At 46.7% G+C, this 22,001-nt stretch overlaps 1 protein-coding gene across 4 annotated transcripts in view; it reads left to right on the top strand.

Moving 5' to 3' along the window:
- WHRN (whirlin) overlaps positions 1 to 22,001 on the top strand; it is a 383,412-nt gene that overhangs the window by 356,953 nt on the left and 4,458 nt on the right. For all 4 annotated transcript variants that reach the window (XM_082264620.1, XM_082264619.1, XM_082264622.1 and 1 more), the window contains one exon: positions 2,124 to 2,246. In XM_082264620.1, coding sequence (XP_082120746.1) covers positions 2,124 to 2,246 — 123 coding nt within the window. The remainder of the gene's footprint in view (positions 1 to 2,123; positions 2,247 to 22,001) is intronic.

Genomic DNA, 22,001 nt, shown 5'->3' on the forward strand with positions numbered 1-22,001 from the left:
AACAATGTCAACAATTCTGTGTTTTTCTGTCAGTATGGGGTGCTATGTGTACATTCATGAGGAAGAAGAATGAACTTAAATGATTTTAGCAAATGGCTGCAAGATAACAAAGAGTGAAAAATTTAAGGGGGTCTGAATACTTTCCGTACCCACTGTATATGGTCAGTGGAGACAGGCTCCCTTAGATTGATAGTTAGTGGCAGAAGTACCCTATTACAATGCTGTTTTTTGGGGGAAGGACACCATTACTTTCATGTTTATTGGGTAAAACTGCCCCTTACATTGGTAGTTATTAGGAGAAGAACCCCATTACTTTGATGGCCAGTAAATGAATTGCCCCTTATATTGATAGCTATTAGGAGAAGGACCCCATTACTTTGATAGTCTTGGGAAAACTGCCCCTACCTTGGTAGTTATTGAGAGAAGAGATCCATTACTTTGATGGTCATTGAGTAAATTGCCCCTTATATTGGTGGTTATTTGGAGAAGGGACCTAATACTTTGATGGTCATTGGATAAACTGCTCCTTACATTGTTGGTTATTGGGAGAAGGGATACATTACGGTGACGATACTAACCGTCACTATGAGTGAAAGACAGATAATTAATGGTTTGGATTGCTTCAAGTGGGACAGTCATATTTGTCAGCAATATCTCCATATAGAAAGATGAAGATTTATTCCCATTGCCATGAAGTCTGACTCCTAGATAATGTGTGTATTCCATGTCCCTGCGTGCCAGACAGGCTTCCCTATTGTTTGTGTATTGAAATGTAATGTGTATTGTGTTCAAGTTTACCTATCTCATTGTTAGATGTTAATGACCTCACATTGTTCTGTCCAGATGGCTAGATAATTAGTTTAGGTTAGGGGGGAGGGATTTTGTATGGGAATGACTGAGTGTAAAACTCTGTTTCTATTGGATTGTGAATGTCACGTCCAGTTCTTCAAAAGGTCCACCTGGGCGGTAACCTTGTGGGGGAAAATTGTATAACAGTCTGTTTCTATTTCAATAAAGGAGAGTTAGTTCACCCTCAATCTAGAGTCCTGTCTCTTATTGGGGGAATATGCTACGGTATGCTAAGGGATTGCTATGGTCTTCCATACTCCCTTGGATAATCACTAAGCTCTTGTAAGAGCTTGTGTAGATCTTGTTCCTGCTGCCATCTCTGGGGAAAGAGAGGTTCACCCACGGGAACCTGGAGCCCTGTCCCAGGTCCAGGGTGGGTAGGAGACGACGAGACCCTAACCAAGCTGCGGCGGTTCGTGGGGTCTGAGGCGGTTAGGTTGTCTGGTGGAGTGCTTGGAGCCCTTGGGAAGCACTAGAAGCATTCATCAACGGAGGTGCCCGGTCAGGGTGCCGGTTGATCCATTACAATTACTTCGATGGTTATTGGGTAAACTGCTCCTTACATTGGTGGTCAGTAGGAACAATGTATCTTACATTAGTGGTCAGTTGGAAGAATGCACTTTACATTGATGGGTATTGGGAGAAGGGACCCATTACTTTGATGGTTTTTCGGTAAACTGCTCCTTACATTGGTGGTCAGTAGGAAGAACGTCTCTTACACCTGTGGTCAGTAGGAAGAATGTCTCTTACATTGGTGGTCAGTGGGAAGAATGCTCCTTACATTGGTGGTCAGTGGGAAGAATGCTCCCTGTGTAAATAGCTAAAAAGATTATCGACTGTGTCAGTGGTTAGTTATCTGAGAGTCAAAATGTTTTTAAGGAAACTCTGGAGGAAATGTTCTTCGGAACCATGGTTGAGAAAGCCTGATCTAGATCTTCCTAATGCAAAAAGAAAAAAAAGGCCATGATGCACTTGCTAACCCCTCTCCTTTTCTGTATATATTTTACACCAAGTCTACAGTTTAATTTGAGTTTTATATCTTGCTGGTACAAAGACTTCCATCATTGAATTCGGTCTACTCATGGTGATGGAAAACTGTTACATCTGTGCCACGCTCTGATTTGTCCATCACAGTTTTGCTTTAACAAAAAGAATGACAGATGTCACGTTCCCAGGATCCTTTGTGTGTGTCGCTGTAATCCTCTTTATCCGCTCATGTGGCTAATCTATTTACCTGCCTTGTAATGAGAACTGACAAGCTGTCTTCTCTGTAGCCAGGTCTGCTGAAGCCTTCTGCCACCTTAATACGTGTCATGAAAAGTGCACCCACCCTGGGGATAGCTATTGAAGGAGGAGCCAAGACACGCCAGCCATTGCCACGTATTGTAACTATACAGGTAAGTCTCTTGCACTCAACAGTATTCATAGCTTTCAATTGTCCCTTATTTGATGGGACTGTACTTATTTTAAGACCAAATCCCACGGCCTTTCTTACCTCCTCAGGGAACACTCCTTTTGAGCCTGCATTTGATGATGTAACACTATTTTATATCATTTTTATTATTTTTTTCATTTCTTTTTTTTTTATTTAGCTGTTTATGAATTGTATGTTATTTTTTTCCAGTTTTAATTATTTTATATACATTTTTTCTGTTATATAATTGATTTATTTCATTTTTAATTTATTTAAAATTTTATAGATTTTATATCATTTTTGATACAGGTAGAGTTTTCTTTTGGTGGTATATGGTAATCGCTGGGCTTTTAATTTTATGTACTATGTAAAATTACAAGTGTTAAAATAAAAAATGTCTGGACAGTACAATCACCCCCAAAATGCCCCCCTTTTGGAATGTAGACACCCCAAAGTGATCTTATTTTTTGCCACAATTTTTTGGAAAGTAAAGAAACATACTAGTCTTGAGGGGGTTAAAACACTACATTGTTTACATCTGTGTTGGCTGTGATTGGTCTCCTTCTTACCAATCACAGTGATCCCAAAGTACAGAGCCACTTGGATCAGCTCTGTATGCAGTGCCTGTGAACTAAGGCTTCCAGGGATGGCTTGACTCAGGCATTAACAGGTACAGCAGCCTGTCCAGTGATTTTTATTTTAAAATAGCACTGGGTAGATAACCATCAAACGTTTTTTTAGAGATCTATTGGTACAAAAGTGGTTAAAAAGACAGTAAAAAAAATTAAAGTAGTGGTGAAAAAAAAAAAAAAAAACTGTTTGTGACTTTAAAGTGGTAGTAAACTCTGATTTATTATTTTAACCCACAGGTAAGCTTATAATAAAGCTTACCTGTAGGTTGAATAAATATCTCCTAAATGTGCATTGTTTAGGAGATATTCTAGTGAATGTCACTGGCGCATGCGCTCTGATAGTTATGGCATACCCGAGCGGTTCCTTCAAAGCCCTGTGCCATAAACAGTGACTCCTGCCTGCATGCCCGGGAGTGACATCATCGAGACTCAGCTTTGCAAGCGACTGGAAGGAAGATCGAGTGAAGATGGAAGCCTCTGCAGCGGTGAGGGCTTTGTTTCAAGTTAAGTCTTTCATAATGTGCTAGTATGCAATATATAGTAGCACATTATGACTTTACCTTGCAGGGTTTTTTTTTTTTTTTAGAACCTCTACTACCGCTTTAGGGTAAAAATAAGTGCAAAACCTTTTTTTTATTTTGAATTGAGTAAGGAAGGGTTATTGCCATCGGTGTCCCATTGCCAAAACAGAAAGTAAGAGGAAATCCTTCCAAAGTGAGGGAACCCCTGGCTGTCACCAGAACTAGCATCCCCGTTGGAAGATTTCCCCTCTATTCCTGCTGGTGGCGGCCTACAATTTGGGATTTTCTTTCTCTTTTAATAATGGTAAATAGGACCAATAGAGGGTGAATCTCCCCAACAAGGACACAGACAAAAAAACCTGACAGAGATTCTAATCCATCTCCACTCTATCCAAAACGAACAAAAATATTTTATTTTTGTGTAGCACTGTCCCCGCAGGGCCTTCTGAATAATGTCTTGACGGACTCCCCTGATTACCAGCACACGGTTACCTGTAAATAAAGTCCCTGGATCCCTCCTTGCTCCCGATGGCTCATCACACAAACGAACAGTCTAGGGGTGTTGTTTGTTTTGTTGTTTATTTGTGTTTGGGATAGGAGAAGGGAATAGTGGGATACTCCAACTGAACTATTCACACTGGTTGAGGACTTCAGGACTTTCATATCAATTAGGAACAGCCAGACTGTTAATCGACACTGCCATAAGTGTAGATAGGGTTAAGTCTCTTACTCTTTACTCTCTGACAAGAAGACTTAGTGGATGATATTTTACCTTCAGGACTCTCTCACTAGCATCCCCTTTCAAAATGACACCTGTTCACGGACTATCCTAGGAGCAGGGGTGGCCCCCATCAGGTCAGGCCCCTTGACACGAGATTCTGTATTCACTGTACTGCAGAGACAGATCCTCCAGTGTCTCCCCTCTCAGTCAGCTTCTCTGGACCTCTGGGTTCAGTTCCTCACTGATACTCTTCTGGCCCTCAGGAGGACCCCGAGGCCTCAGAACTTAACAAGTGGCTGAGGAATTGGTGTAGGAAGGAGGGGTTTGGGTTCCTGGAGAACTGGGCTGACTTCTCAGTCGGCTACAGGCTCTTTAGTAAGGATGGGCTGCACCTTAATGGGGACGGTACAGCTCTTTTGGGGAGAAAGATGGCCACCAAGTTGGAGGGGCTTTTAAACTAGGAGACAGGGGGGGGAGGGCTCAGAAGTAGAGTCAGTCAGGAGGGAGCAAAGGACAGAAGGTAGTATTAGAGTCAGCAGCGACAGTAGGGCCATAACGTCAATTGGTAGGTCTGTGCGGGAAAACCTCAGACCAAACAGGAATAAACATAACCACCAATTACGTTTAACTTCCGTAAAACTAAGAGGGGTATATGCTAATGTCAGGAGCCTAGCCAATAAAATGGAGGAGTTGGAAATGTTAGTACATGAGGAGGACATAGACTTTGTGGGAATAACGGAGACTTGGTTCGACCCCTCACATGACTGGCTGGCCAATATCCAAGGGTATTCGGTGTACTGGAAGGACAGGGTAGGAAAAAGAGGGGGAGGGGTATGTCTCTACGTCAAGAACAATGTAAGGGTGATAGAGAGGAGTGACATTACGGAAGGGATGAGTATGGAGTTAGAATCCGTGTGGGTAAAACTCCATAGGGAAGGAGAAAAGGGAAAAGTAATTGTGGGGGTTTGCTATAGGCCACATAAACAAGGGGAAGAGGTAGAGCTGAAATTTTTAGCACTATTGGGTAAAGTGGCAAAACTGGGATCAGTCATCATATTGGGGGACTTCAATTATCCTGACATTGACTGGGAAGAGGGGATTACACACTCACAGAAGGCCCGTCTATTCACGGACACCTTACAGGATAATTACATGTCACAGTTGGTGGACTCTCCGACTATAGAAAACGCAGTCCTGGATCTATTGATCAATAATGACCCAGACATAATCTCGGAGGTAGGAGTCCAGGACTACCTGGGCTCTAGCGATCACAGGATGATCACATTTAGTGTAAATAACAATATAACAAGGCAAGTAGGGAACATAAGAACCCTAAACTTCAGAAGGGCAAACTTTCCAAAATTGTACTCATTGATGGAAAGGGTAAACTGGGACCAAACCCTGGGATCACTGACCACAGAGGAAAAATGGGAATGCTTTAGGAGCATATTAAGCAAATGCATCTTGCAGTGCATTCCTATGGGAAATACATTTAGAAGAGACAAAGCCAAACCTGGCTGGCTAAACCATAGCGTTAAATAACTTATTAGGGGAAAAAATTGGCCTTCAGGAAATATAAATCAGAGGGCACAGTATCGGCTTTCGACCAATACAAGGAGGCAAATAAGAAAAGTAAACACGAAATCAAGATGGCTAAAATAAACTTTGAGAGACAAATAGCGGAGGATAGTAAAAAAAATCCAAAGAAATTCTTTAAATATATCAACAGCAAAAAAACTAGGGCAGAGCATATTGCACACATAATTAACGATGATGGGAGGATGGTTACAGAGGACACTGAAAAAGCAACCGTGCTGAATGCTTTTTTCTCGTCAGTCTTTACACAGGAAAAGGAGGGGTACACTGACCATGACTGTATGGTTAGTAGTAATACACAGGACTTCCCACTATGGCTAACAGAGGGTGAAATCAGGGAAAGGCTGGATAAACTTAACACAAACAAATCACCAGGCCCGGATGGCGTACATCCGAGAGTACTCAAGGAAGTCAGTAAGATTATATCTAGACCACTGTTCCTGAACTTTGCTGACAGTATTAGGACAGGAGATGTACCAGGGGATTGGAGGAAAGCTAACGTGATTCCAATATTCAAAAAGGGTCAGAGACATATACCGGGAAATTATAGGCCTGTCAGTTTGACATCAATAGTATGTAAACTTCTGGAGGGGATGATAAGGGACTATATCGTAGAGTTTGCTAAAGACAACAACATCATCAGCAGTAATCAGCACGGGTTTACAAATGGGCGTTCTTGTCAAACCAATCTCTTAACATTCTACGAGGAGGTGAGCTGTGGGCTAGATAGGGGCAGACCAGTGGATGTGGTGTTCTTAGATTTCGCTAAGGCGTTTGATACAGTTCCCCATAAGCGCTTAATTTATAAAATAAGGTCTGCAGGTATCGACAGCAGGGTTTGCTCTTGGATACGGAACTGGCTAAAAGGGCGTGTCCAAAGGGTGGTAATAAACAGCGCATACTCAGAATGGTCTGAGGTGGTAAGTGGGGTCCCCCAGGGCTCAGTCCTGGGACCAACCTTGTCAATTTATTCATAAACAGCATTGAAGACGGGATCAGTAGTTCGATATCAGTTTTTGCAGATGACACAAAATTGGCCAGGGCAATAACTGCACAGCATGAAGCAGATATCCTACAGAATGACCTGGACAAAATAACAGAGTGGGCAGCGACTTGGCAAATGAGGTTTAATGTGGAGAAGTGCAAGGTTTTGCACTTGGGGACTAGAAACATAAAAGCACAATACACATTAGGAGGGGAACCCTTGGAGGAATCAAAAATGGAGAAAGATCTGGGAGTCTTGGTTGATGATAGACTAGGCAATAGCATGCAATGTCAAACGGCAGCTGCCAAAGCCGGCAGAATATTAGCATGCATAAAGAAAGGGATGTATTCCAGAGATAAGACTAGAATCCTTCCACTTTATAAAACTCTGGTCCGACCGCATCTGGAGTATTCTGTCCAGTTCTGGTCACCAGTCCTCAGGAAGGATGTGTTGGAGCTGGAGAGAGTCCAGAGAAGGGCAACTAAACTAATTAGGGGATTGGAGGACCTTAATTATGAAGAGCGTCTGCAATCGCTTGATTTATTCTCCCTGGAGAAGAGACGCCTGAGGGGGGACATAATAGCAATTTTTAAATATCTCAATGGGGATCTCAGCTTAGAAAAAAGCTGTTCAGTCGAAGGGATTGCATAAGGACTCGAGGGCATACAATGCGATTAGAGGAGAAGCGTTTTAACCTCAGGCAACGAGGGGGGTTCTTTACTGTTAGGGCTACAAGATTGTGGAACTCTCTACCACAAGAGGTGGTTTCTGCGGGTAGTATGGTGGCTTTCAAAAGACTCTTAGACGTACATCTCAAGGATCAGAACATTCAGGGCTATGTGAGATGATTACAGCCACACACACCTACACAGGTTGAACTGGATGGACTATTGTCTTTATTCAACCTCACCTACTATGTAACTATGTAACACGGCTCCACTACAGCCGCTCCCTCCGGGACTCCACTAACCAGGCAAAAGACCTCGAGCACATGTGCTCCTGGCTTTTATACAGTATCCTGGCATGCACCGAGGCACTTTCCCTCTGCCAATAATGCCAAAATGACATAAATTTGGTTTAGGTAAAGTGTTGCATGACCGCGCAATTGTCATTTAAAATGCAACAGCGCTAAAAGTTGAAAATTGGCCTGGGCAGGAAGGGGGTATAACTGCCCTGTACTGAAGTGGTTAATATAAGAAAGAACACTTGCCTGTGTACTCTGCACTCTGTATAGAGCGCACCCCGGAACTCTGCACTCTGTATAGAGCGCACCCCTGAACTTTGCACTCTGTATAGAGTGCACCCCTTAACTCTGCACTCTGTATACAGCGCACCCCTGAACTCTGCACTCTGTAATACAGCCCACCCCTGAACTCTGCACTCTGTAATACAGCCCACCCCTGAACTCTGCACTCTGTACGTAATGAACTCCTGGTATTCAATGCCCCTTTATGACCCTCCCACTCTTAGTAAAATTTGAACACACCGAGTATTTGATGCGGTTTGGAGAGTGTGTGGGGGTCGAGGGTGGTTATGGGGAGGTCATGGTTGAGTTCCTACACATATTTTCGGAGAAAAAAGCCCTGAATAAAACTGGTGCACATGGAATCTGCTGCAGCTGTACATAGTAACCAATAAGCTTCTAACTTCAGCTTGTTCAATTAAGCTTTGACAATAAAACCTGGAAGCTGATTGGTTTCTATGCAGCGTTGCACCAGATTCTGAGTGCTCCAGTAAATCTCCCTCTATGTGTCCATGCACACAGACGTTTACAGGCTGAAAAAAAAAAACACCAAACGTGCGTTCAGGAGAGAAGCTGAATAGCAGAAAAAAAAATGGATGTTTGTAAGAACTTACCGTAAAATTCTTTTCTCGGAGTCCTTTGACAGACGCAGCTTTTATGCTTCTTCATTAATGGGTTATGCGCCATCTACAGGAGTAGACTAGGCAGTGAAAAGTTTCCACTCTACACGCCTATCCCTCACCACATAACCCCAGACACACTGTGCTCTCAAATCAGTTTTGTAGCAAGCAGTGAAAGAAGACACAACCAACCCCAAAATAGAGGGGCGGGAGCTGCGTCTGTCAAAGGACTCAGAGAAAAGGATTTTACGGTAAGTTCTTACAAAAATCCAATTTTCTCTTACGTCCCTTGACAGACGCAGCTCTCTATGCTTCTCCACGAATGGGACGTCCCAAAGTAGTGTAGGCATGAGGGGTGGGAAGAACGCAACCAAAAACTGTTAACGAATTTCCAAGGCTAAAAACGTAGCCAACTGGGCAACAAAAAGCAAGCTCAACCAATACTAAGAGGAGCTGACCCCAAAACAAAATTTCACCCCCGAAAGAGAAAACCAAGTCTCTTCCTCAAATAGCAGCCTGCAAAACTTTGCGCCAAAGGAAGCATCCGGGGATGCCAACAAAGCAATCTTGTAGAATTTTGTAAAAGTGTGTACAGACGCCCAGGTCGCTGCTTTACACACCTGAGCCACAGAAGCCTGATGGCGAAAAGCCCAAGAGGCACTCAGCGCTCTAGTAGAATGCGCCCTCACAGGGAAAGGAGGAACCTGACCCTTCAATAATAGGCCTGAACAATAGTCTGTCTGATTCATTTCTATATGGTCGCAGCAGACGTAGCCCAACCCTTACGAGATCCCTCAGGAAGGACAAACAGAGAATCAGATGTCCGAAAGGACTCCGTGGCTGACAGGTAGACCCTGATCGCCCAAACCACATCCAGCGAATGCAAGGCAAATTCCTTGGGATGCTTGGGCTTCCCACAGAGTGAAGGTAAAACAATATCTTCAATGAGGTGAAAAGCTGACACCACCTTAGGGAGAAAAGATTGGTTAGGTCGCAGAACAACCTTATCCCTATGAACGATCAGATAAGGCGAACGGCAAGACAGAGACGCCAACTTAGACACCCTGCAAGCAGAGGTGATAGCCACCAAAAGGGCAACCTTCTGAGACAACAAAGGCAGAGAAATTTCCCTGATATTTTCAAATGGAGGCCGCTGAAGAACGGACAAAACCAAATTCAGAACCCACGGAGGTAAAGGGGGATCTCCTCGGCGGAGCCAGATGACGCACTCCTTGAGGGTGTCTCTTCATGCAGAGGAGGACTTGGCCGCCGCACCGGACTTGCTGGCCTTGGGCTTATCCGAGCAAGCCCTCTTGTTACCACCGGAGGCTCTGAATGGTTTGCCTTTTTCCTGTGCCCCTGAGGCACGAAAAAGCCCCCTGTGAGCCTTGAAGGAAGGCCCCGCTTACTGCGAGGTGCCTTATCTTTTGAGGATTGGGGGAGAAGAGTACTCTTGTCCCCCTCGTTAGACCCTTGATCAACTCATCCAAGGAGTCACCAAACAGACGTTCACCTAAAAAGGGAAGATCAGTTACGGCCTTCTTAGAAGCCTGGTCCGCCGACCAGCTCTTCAGCCACCCCATGCGGTGTATGACAATCCCCACCGCAGACACCCTGGCAACCAGAGGAGCCGCGTCCAGGGCCGCATCACACAGGTACACCATGGCCTGGGCTATCTGACCTGTGAGCTCAATTAGAGTTGGAGAAACCGACTCAGCATCCAAGTTGCACCTCAGCACCTTGATCCATTCTGTAACCGCCTGAGAAACCAGGACGGACACGAACACAGGTTTTAAAAATTCGCCAACAAGTGCAGGTGGCGGGAAAGGAATTCCATTCACCTGTCCATCAGGTCCTTAAACACCGGGGAGTCTTCAACAGGTACCACAGTAGATTTATTCACCCGGGAAACCATGTGATCCACCTTAGGTGACACTGTCCAACGATTGGAAACTGAGTCTGCAAAGGGGTAACGGCGCTGAAAGCGCTTGGGTACCACCAGCACGTGCTTAATGCATCACTATTGCTCATTCACAATATTGTGAAAATCCTTGGGACAAGGAAAAACCTGACCCGACTTCTGGGCTTTGTGGGAGCCGAACACAACCCGCTTTCTTGACTGTGTGGGCTCATCATCCAGTTGCAATGTTTCCCTTACGGAACGAATCAGTGCTTCCACCAGAGCGCGTTCCCACGCTGCAGCCGAGGAGGACTCATCCTCCTCCTCACTGTCTGACTGTGAGGACAGGGATCCCTCAGGGATGGGATTGTCCGTGGCAACCACATCAGGCTCTGAATCAGAAGACTGAGAGGGCATCGGCCGTTTGTGGGTAGTAACTTGTTTCATCACAAGATCCACCTTTGACTCCAGAGTTTCTAAGGCTGCAGACAGAGACAGGAGAGATGGTGATCTGGATGGCCCAGACACACAAATAAAATCAGAGTGTACTGCCCCTTTAAATCGCGATCGCGGTCCGCACCGCTATACCACTCTAAAGCCGGAGTCCCCATTTAAGGTTATTATGTGCCCTGTTAGGAGCTAAGTGTGTCTTCGAGGAATGCCCAAAGGACTAACACCCCTAACTGTACCAGCACCGCTGAGAAGCAGCCGCTCTGCAGTCAGTCCTCAGCATGAGAAACTTCTGAGAGGAAGTGGCAAAACATCACTAGAGGCCGAGCCTGCCTGTATAGTCTCAGGCCACAACAAAATGGTGCCAATAGAAAAGTATAGGAAGCAAAGGGAAAATGGCCACCGCCCAAACACAGAGTGGCCTATGCCCACACTTAAAATGGCGGCCGAAAACAGCGCAAAGCACTCAGGAAGCTAAGGGAAAATGGCTGCTGCCTTTACACAGATGCGGCCTATGCCCAAACCTAAAATGGCAGCCGAAAATGGCAGCAAGCGCTCAGGAACCCAGGAATGAGGCCACCGCGGCAATCCACCTAAAAGGACCACCCAGGACAAGGTAACAACTTCAATACCCCCCCCCCCCCCCAGGCGCCAGATGCTGCTATAGCGCCCCCAGCTGGAGCGGGGAGGGCATGACCTGTCCTGATAGGCCTGAGGGACCTGTCCGAGAGACACAGCCCTGTTATCCCCAGGAGTGGGCCCACATCTCCCCCTCAGTGGTCGGCCTCAGGGACACGGGGGGGGGGGGGGGGGCGTTGCATCACTCACCATACCATGGACCGGGGAGCTCCGCTCCGAAACAGCTAGCTTCCTACCCTGAGTGGGGGTGCTGCCAGCCAGAAAGGGGTACGCTGCGACTCAGGGCATTCCAGGTCGATGTGTCCCGGTGAAGCATCCGCTTGCAGGCTCGTCCCCATCAGCCGGGGCTCTGTCCTGGCAAAGCCTGGGCGGACCACAACCTGCTCACACTTGGTGGCCAGGCTGGGAGACTGTAAGGATCTAGATTATCCAGTGCGAAACCTCAGCCTGGGTGTCGCTTGTAGTTCACCAGGAGGATCCCCCTGACACTAACTAGCGATAGTGAGTAAAGATAACTAAACAAACATTCTCAAAAGAAAATAAAAACTGAGACCGAAGTCCCAGCAGAAAACCTAGGTCCTACTCCTTCACTAGGCAGCAAGAAACTGATTTGAGAGCACAGTGTGTCTGGGGTTATGTCGTGAGGGACAGCCCCTATAGGCGTGTCGAGTGAAAACTTTTCACTGCCTAGTCAACTCCTGTAGATGGCGCATAACCCATTAGTGAAGAAGCATAGAGAGCTGCGTCTGTCAAAGGACGTAAGAGAAAACACCTTTATGCACCCAGGGACAAGGTCATAGAGCTATCATGAGCAGGGGATTGCATCCCCATCCCCCGCTCATGATGTGCAAGTTTAGGGGATCCTAAACTCCTAATCCCAGCAGTCACTTGCTTGTCAAAATCACTGCCGCTGCCAGCCTTGCAACAGAAGGAAGGTGCCCCCGGTAAATCATTGCACCCAGGGCAGCCAACCCCTCCCGCCCACCCCTTGTCCCTGCCCTGAATGCACCTATTCATATGTAAATGCATCTAGTGTTTGGGTGTTAATGCATTCCAATGCCTAGAATAAATTAATATTCTGGCTCATGGAATCTAATAATGCTTAAGCATACAAGACGCAGCTTTTAGTGCGTTTTTTAATCAGCTGTTTCCTGGCAGAAGAAAAGGCGTTCAGAGGGGCTTAATTTCATTGTATGCGATAATCCTTCATTGTGTGTGTAACTGAGGGCATGTAGGTGGGGCCAAGTGAACATGTACATTGCCTTTTCGGGTACCATTAGCCAGTATTATTCCCAGCTTTGCTAATGGGAACCCCCACAATGCACCACATGTCCTTAGAATACACAGTAGAAGCACCATCATCTTCTGCCCCTTCTCTGTAAAATCCAGAGGCCTACTTTACTTACAATTCTGCAGGTATAGGCCACAGCAGGAAATGAAGGGAGTCCAGTCCAGTGGTTTCTTTACTGAATAACAAGAGACATTCAGACGTCTTCAGTACAACCAGTGCCCACCACAGAACATGATCAGCCCACGTGTTCCCAGTCATAGTATAGCTGATGTTTCCTTTTCCCTGGTATTTAGGTGCCTCACAGCTGTGGTCTCCCTGGCTGTACTTCTAGGGAAGGAGGTGGGTGTTCAGGGCGATCTCCAGGAGGGGAAAGCCCTCTTTCCCAGCTGCCCACATCTGACACATAGAAGGCAACAAGCTTCCCAGAAGGGCCAACTCTTCCTACTCTGGTGCCAAACTTCTCCCACACTCACTTCAAAGCCCCCTATTTAGCCTCTCTCCAGGGAAAAGGGATCCCTCTATTGGCCATCCCAGAAATTACAACAGGGCCACTTAACCTCTTTTCTACCTGCATCATACCGTAGCAACTAATGATGCTGTGCGGCTCAGATCCCAGCAACCAATAACTGTGCGTCTCAACTCCTAGCATCCCAGCAACCAATAACTGTGCGTCTCAGCTCCTAGAATCCCAGCAACCAATAACTGTGCGTCTCAGCTCCTAGCATCCCAGCAACCAATAACTGTGCGTCTCAGCTCCTAGCATCCCAGCAACCAATAACTGTGCGTCTCAGCTCCTAGCATCCCAGCAACCAATAACTGTGCGTCTCAGCTCCTAGCATCCCAGCAACCAATAACTGTGCGTCTCAGCTCCCAGCATCCTAGCAACCAATAACTGTGCATCTCAGCTCCTAGCATCCCAGCAACCAATAACTGTGCGTCTCAGCTCCTAGCATCCCAGCAACCAATAACTGTGCGTCTCAGCTCCTAGCATCCCAGCAACCAATAATTGTGCATCTCAGCTCCTAGCATCCCAGCAACCAATAACTGTGCGTCTCAGCTCCTAGAATCCCAGCAACCAATAACTGTGCGTCTCAGCTCCTAGCATCCCAGCAACCAATAACTGTGCGTCTCAGCTCCTAGCATCCCAGCAACCAATAACTGTGCGTCTCAGCTCCTAGCATCCCAGCAACCAATAACTGTGCGTCTCAGCTCCTAGCATCCCAGCAACCAATAACTGTGCGTCTCAGCTCCTAGCATCCCAGCAACCAATAACTGTGCGTCTCAGCTCCCAGCATCCTAGCAACCAATAACTGTGCGTCTCAAATCCTAGCATCCCAGCAACCAATAACTGTGCGTCTCAGCTCCTAGCATCCCAGCAACCAATAATTGTGCATCTCAGCTCCTAGCATCCCAGCAACCAATAACAGTGCATCTCAGCTCCTAGCATCCCAGCCACCAATAACTGTACGTCTCAGCTCCTAGCTTCCCAGCAACCAATAACTGTGCGTCTCAGCTCCTAGCATCCCAGCAACCAATAACTGTGCGTCTCAGCTCCCAGCATCCTAGCAACCAATAACTGTGCGTCTCAAATCCTAGCATCCCAGCAACCAATAACTGTGCGTCTCAGCTCCTAGCATCCCAGCAACCAATAATTGTGCATCTCAGCTCCTAGCATCCCAGCAACCAATAACAGTGCATCTCAGCTCCTAGCATCCCAGCAACCAATAACTGTGCGTCTCAGCTCCTAGCATCCCAGCAACCAATAACTGTGCGTCTCAGCTCCTAGCATCCCAGCAACCAATAACTGTGCGTCTCAGCTCCTAGCATCCCAGCAACCAATAACTGTGCGTCTCAGCATCCTAGCAACCAATAACTGTGCGTCTCAAATCCTAGCATCCCAGCAACCAATAACTGTGCGTCTCAGCTCCTAGCATCCCAGCAACCAATAACTGTGCGTCTCAGCTCCTAGCATCCCAGCAACCAATAATTGTGCATCTCAGCTCCTAGCATCCCAGCAACCAATAACAGTGCATCTCAGCTCCTAGCATCCCGGCTGCCAATAACTGTGCGTCTCAGCTCCTAGCATCCTAGCAACCAATAACTGCATCTCAGCTCCTAGCATCCCAGCAACCAATAACTGCGCATCTCAGCTCCTAGCAACCCAGCAACCAATAACTGTGCGTCTCAGCTCCCAGCATCCTAGCAACCAATAACTGTGCGTCTCAGCTCCTAGCATCCCAGCAACCAATAACTGTGCATCTCAGCTTCCAGTATCCTAGCAACCAATAACTGTGCGTCTCAGCTCCCAGCATCCTAGCAACCAATAACTGCGCATCTCAGCTCCTAGCAACCCAGCAACCAATAACTGTGCATCTCAGCTCCTAGCAACCCAGCAACCAATAACTGTGCATCTCAGCTCCTAGCATCCCAGCAACCAATAACTGTGCATCTCAGCTTCCAGCATCCTAGCAACCAATAACTGTGCATCTCAGCTTCCAGCATCCTAGCAACCAATAACTGTGCGTCTCAGCTCCCAGCATCCTAGCAACTAATAACTGCGCATCTCAGCTCCTAGCAACCCAGCAACCAATAACTGTGCATCTCAGCTCCTAGCATCCCAGCAACCAATAACTGTGCATCTCAGCTTCCAGCATCCTAGCAACCAATAACTGTGCGTCTCAGCTCCTAGCATCCCAGCAACCAATAATTGTGCATCTCAGCTCCTAGCATCCTAGCAACCAATAACTGTGCGTCTCAGCTCCTAGCATCCCAGCAACTAATACCTGCGCATCTCAGCTCCCAGCATCCCAGCAACCAATAACTGTTGGTCTCAGCTCCTAGCATCCTACAACTGTGTAGCCCAGCTCACAGCATCCTAGCAACCAATAGCTGCCCAGCCCAGCTCCCAACATCCTAGGAACCAATAACTGTGTAGCTCAGCTACCATCATGCTAGCAACCAACAACTGTGGGGCCCAACTTCCAGCATCCAAGCAACCAATGATGCTCTACGGACGACCCCCCCAGCATCCTAGCAACCAATAACAGTGGAGGCCAGCCCTCAGGATTCCAAGAACCAATAACTTTGCAGACCAGCCCCCAGCATTCTAGCAACCAATAACTGTGCGGCCCAGCCCCCAGCATGCTAGCAACAAATAATGGTGTGGCCCAGCCCTCAGCATTCTAGCAACCAATAAATGTGCAGCCCAGTCCTCAGCACCCTAGTATCCAATAACTGTATGGCCCAGCCCCCAGCATCCAATAACCGTGCAGCCTAGCCCCCAGCATCCTAGCAACCAACCAATAACTATGCAGCTCAGCCCCCAGCATCCTAGCAACCAATAACTATGCAGCCTAGCCCCCAGCATCTTAGCAACCAATAACTATGCAGCTCAGCCCCAAGCATCCTAGCAACCAATAACTGTGCAGCCTAGCCCCCAGCATCCTAGCAACCAATAACTATGCAGCCTAGCCCCCAGCATCTTAGCAACCAATAACTATGCAGCTCAGCCCCCAGCATCCTAGCAACCAATAACTGTGCAGCCTAGCCCCCAGCATCCTAGCAACTAATGATCCACAGTGTCACTCATTGCAAGGAGCCAGGCCACAGTGTTATTGGATGCCACGGTGTTATTGGTCCAAAAGGGCGGAGATCAGAAATAAAAACAGCCACCTCAGGCGACAATTAACCTAGGTACGCTCCTGATTCCATCTAAGAGTTACTACAAGAGAACACATCTATGTTGGTTGTCCAATTTTAGGACGTTTATAGAAAGCAGGTAATTCCCAGCACATTAGCGGGATTATCCTCCACCACTGACCATCTGCTGCCATTGTGCCCCCCAGCACTCTATTCACATAATAGCAGCACCAAGTGTGCGGGGCTAATGAGGACTTATGCAAAAGAGGATTTTAGGCTGAAATTCTAATTTGAGGAATGGTAAATGTAGTATTAAACGATCGAGCGGGATTAAATCTAAACTCAGGGCTTCCATTCAGTCTTGCACAGTTGTGCAGGCTCCTCTCCTGTACTGAAATGGCTTACACTGTTTTCACTGCACAATGTGAGCTTCTGACAGTGTGCATTAGAATCTGCAGCAAGTAAGATAGAGCCTGCCTTATTTTCTGGCTGGGCGGCATCCAGCCCCATCTAGCTCTTTCCTCCCAAGTCTATCTGTAACCTACTCCTTTCACTCATTGGATTTCAGTTCTTTCAATCATGGAAGTTCAGCATTACATGTGGGTGTTATCACAACTTCCTGTTTTCGGGAAGCTAAGTACAGCATCCTGCCGACTCCCTGCACCAGCCATGTCCTGCTTGCATTGCATAGGGAAGCACAGAGACCTAGTGATTATGTCATTGGGTCTAATACAAGGTACGCCACGAAAACAAAAGAGTTTTATTTAATAACCCCATTATAGCATGTTAATGAAGGGAAAAAGAAGAGGAACCTGGGAAGGCAAAATACAGGCAGATTAAACTTCACCTTTAAAGCGGAGTTCCAGCCTGTATTAAAAAAAAATTAAAAGTCAGCAAGTACAAATACTGTAGCTGCTGACTTTTAATATAAGAACACTTACCTGACCAGGGATCCCACGATGTCGGCGCTCCGGGTGCAAGCATGGGCATCCTTACTTAGGTTCCATTCACATTAATGTATGTTTTTATGCTTTTTGCAGGAATGCATTTCATTTTTTTAACATGGGTTCCTATGGAACACATTCACATCAATGCATTTTTATGTCTCTGCGTTTTTGGAAAGGGTCGGGGACTTTTTTTTCTCGCATCTTGGACCCGCATCTTGCGTTTTGTGTTTTTTGCAGCTATTTGTATTTTTAACCACTTGCCGACCGCCGCACTACTATTAACTGCAGCAGTCAGCCGCACCTGGGCTAACCAATGTAGGGCTGCATCGCTCGCCCAGGAGCCTGTAGGAGGCGAGCGCTCCCGCCCAAGCTCGTTCACAGGGATCCCCGCGTGTGTGACCGGCGGCTCCGATGTCCACCGGCCACTCGCAATCTCCCGCTGGAGAGGGAGAAAGGCAGGCGGCTGATGTAAGCAAAGCCGTTTGTCATTCTTCCTGATGTAAGTGCAGAGACTATACGATCCTGCTATGTAGGATCGTATGTCTGTGTGGTTACATCACAAGCCACGTCCCCCCCCCCCACAATTAGAAACACGCCCCTAGGGATACATTTATCCCCTTGATCACCAATAAAGTTAACCCCTTCCCTGCCAGTGTCATTTTTACCGTAACAGTGCATATTTATAGCACTGATTACTGTAGTAATGTCACTGGTACCCCCAAAAGTGTCAAAAATGTCAGTCAGGGGTCCGATCTGTCCGCCGCAATCGCAGATCACAATCATTACTAGTTAAAAAAAAAAAACAATAAAAATGACATAAATCTTTCCCGTAGTTATTAAACGCAGCGTTGCACGACTGCGCAATTGTCCGTTAAAGTCACGCAGTGCCGAATCGCAAAATAGGGCCTGGTCTTTGAGCAGCCAAATCCTCCGGGGCTTAAGTGGTTAAATCTACCTAACAACAAATTAAAAAAAAAAAACATAAAAAACACAAAAAATGTGGAAAATACAGCAAAAAGCACCACCGAAATGTTCAAAAGCAACATACATAGGTGTGAATCGAGTCTAAGGAAAACAGGAACAGAAAAAGCCTGTTTCCTACTGCGCATGCGCGAGTTGCGCTGCGCTTTCTGAATGGTCTCACTGTTTTCTGGGACTTGTGTGCGTCTCCCAGAAGGAAGCGGGGGGAAGGAGGAGGAGGCCACAAAATGACGTAGGTTGCCGCAGCACCCTTACACAGAAGTGGGAGTGGGTACCTGTTTTTGACAGGTGTTGGCCCCCCCCCCCCAAAAAAGTGGCACTGGAGGGGGAAGCGAAGCAGATAAGCAGAGCTTCCACTTTTGGGTGGAACTCCGCTTTAAGTGCGACTCATTCATTGGAAGTCAGTGATGAACAATTGATAAGATCAATCATTTGTCCTGTAGTGAGTGCAAAGGGGGAAAGAAGACGGATACCCCCATGACTGTCAGCTTGGCCATAATCTATGCAAATTTCAGCCGCTTCCTGATCCACTGGCCAAAATTCCCTCTGTTGAAAAATAGAAGGAGCCAGACAGAAAATGTTCAGCTGAACAGCAGCTGCATCCAATCAGCTGCAACTGCTGTTCAGGTATTATGACAGCCACCGACAGGGTGGTGTAGTGAGATGGATGGATGAATCTATAAAAGTCTGAAGGCCCGTACACACGTACCGATCGTCGGCATACAAACGTCGGTGGACGAAGGATCTGCCGATTGTACGCGTGTTAGTATGGTGCCTCCGACAGATGTCTGCGCACAATCCGCGGACAAAAGTCTTTCGTGCAAACATGAAAATATTTGTATGCCGACACCAGAACGGACGATTGTTCGCCTGTCAGTACACAATTCGGCCGACAGACCACAGATTTGCAAGACTGGGCATGCTCAGAAAATAGAAAACACAGGGAAAGTTAACCATTACATGACATCACTTCTGCAGTCGGCGGACAAAATTCTTGTGCTGTCCTTGTGCTGTCTTTGCACTTTTCAGCAGACACCGACATCCCGGGGAGAAAAGAGGAACATTTGTAAGCCGACCATCGGTACGTGTGTACGGGGCTTTAGGCTTCTTTTAGAATAGCGGCAATGCTTACTGCCCTCTGAAAAACGATCTGCTGCAAATCGCTTATCAGAAAGGTAGTAAAGCAACAGTTTATAGGTGTTCAGGAGGCAATCCTGCCACATCCTAAATGTCTTTCGTTTGTTTGTTTTTTTTGTTTTTTTATTTAAAGAAACTTTATTTTTTATTTTTAGTTCAGTCTTATTTTATTGAAAGAGAAGGGTTTTACAGAGTTAGGGGAGAAGCATGGGGGTATGAAACATACAGAAAAATAAATTGTTCAGGAATGACATATAGTAAACTGTGAGTAAGTGCTTACAACAATCAATATCAATAAGTGCAAATAAGGAACCTAAACCGCCAGGTCCATTAGATCCCGGCAGCAGCACAAGGACAAGAAGAACAGCAACTTGGGGTGTCAGGTGTTAACATAAACAAGAGAAAAGTCAAAGAAAGGCCAACACCGGTATAAACACTATCATAGCAGGCGTCACTTGGGAAGATTGTGGGAAGTGCGGAAGGCATTGATAAATATCCCGACTTCCCATTGAGAAGCGCCTAAAAACAACAAATAAGCAAAAGAGGATTGCCTTATGGTGGCAATAGTACAGCCAGAGAGGGGAGTAAAGGGAAGAGGGTGGGATAAAGCAGGAGAATGTAAAGAGGTATGCCAAGGGGGCAAAGAAGGTGGAGGAAATCAGGAGGGGCCGCCCATGTCCCACTACTGCCCCCCAGCACCAGGTAGCACCGACGTCTCGAGCCAGGACTGAAAGGCATCCGAGCACCGAAACATGTCCCAGGACCTCCAAGCAGCAGAGAATCGGTCCTCCCTGCCCCCCTCCCGCGCCAACAGGTTTTCCATGTCCCTAAGCCGGTCCAGTTCCAGAGCCCACTCAAGTTTAGAGGGTACGTGCTTGGTCCTCCAGTGTCTGGGTATCACCGTCCGAACAGCCGCCAAGAAAAACCTCAAAACGTCTCTCTTGATCGACCGGAAGGAGCCGGGTAACAAAGACAACAGGGCCAGTTCCGGTGTCGCAGGAACATTGGTTGCCTGGAGCCTGCAATACAGAGCTATAATTCCAGTCCACAATTCATAGATCTGGGGACATTCCCACCAGATATGAATAAGTGTTCCCCTAGAGCAGGGGTAATTAATTAGAATTCAAGGAGGTCCGGTCGCTAAAATTTTCTTTGGGCCGAGGTCCGAATCTGAAGTCTGTGCTATGACTCAGAAAGATGGGCAAAACAAAACGTGTCCATCAGCGTTGCTCTTAACATAAAATATGCCCATTTGAGTGCCCCTTAACATAAAATGTGTCCATCAGCGTGACCCTTAGCATAAAATTTGCCCATCAGCGTGACCCTTAACATAAATTAAGGGGCACGCTGATGGGCACATTTTATGTTAGGGGGCACTCTGATGGGCACATTTTATGTTAGGGGGCACGCTGATGGGCACATTTTATGTTAGGGTGCACGCTGATGGGCACATTTTGTAAGGGGGCACACTGATGGGCAAAACAAAACGTGTCCATTAGTGTTGCTCTTAACATAAAATATGCCCATTAGAGTGCCCCTTAACATAAAATGTGCCCATCAGAGTGCCCCCTAGCATAAAATTTGCCCATCAGCGTGCCCCCTAGCATAAAATGTGCCCATCGGCGTGACCCTTAGCATAAAATTTGCCCATCAGCATGCCCCCAGCATAAAATGTGCCCATCGGCGTGACCCTTAGCATAAAATTTGCCCATCAGCGTGCCCCTTAACATAAAATATGCCCATCAGCGTGACCCTTAACATAAAATAAGGGGAACGCTGATTGTCACATTTTATGTTAGGGGGCACTCTGATGGCCACATTTTATGTTAGGGGGCACTTTGATGGGCACATTTTATGTTAGGGGGCATTCTGATGGGCACATTTTATGTTAGGGGGCACTTTGATGGGCACATTTTATGTTAGGGGGCACTTTGATGGGCACATTTTATGTTAGGGGGCATTCTAATGGGACCATTTTATGTTAAGGGGCACGCTGATGGGCAAAACAAAACGTGTCTATCAGTGTTGCTCTTAACATTAAATATGCCCATTAGAGTGCCCCTTAACATACAATATGCCCATTAGAGTGCCCTTTAACATAAAATATGCCCATTAGAGTGCCCCTTAAAATAAAATGTGCCCATCAGCGTGACCCTTAACATAAAATAAGGCGCAAGCTGATGGGTACATTTTATCTTAGGGGGCACTCTAATAGGCATATTTTATTTTATGGGGCACTCTAATGGACACAAATGTGTGCCCCTTAACAAAATATGCCCATCAGTCTGCATTTTATAAAACTGTGCCCCACATACCTTTGGGAGCGAAAAATGTGGGAGCCAGGAGCAGCGAACATCAGGGGGGCAGGGCGTGCATGTGATGTCCCGCGGCTAGGCTGAGTGTGAGAGTCAGGAGCCGCAGTTAGGAGCAGGGGGG

The sequence above is a fragment of the Pelophylax lessonae genome, assembly GCF_965119305.1.
Source record: "Pelophylax lessonae genome assembly, chromosome: 7".
Lineage (NCBI taxonomy): Eukaryota > Metazoa > Chordata > Amphibia > Anura > Ranidae > Pelophylax > Pelophylax lessonae.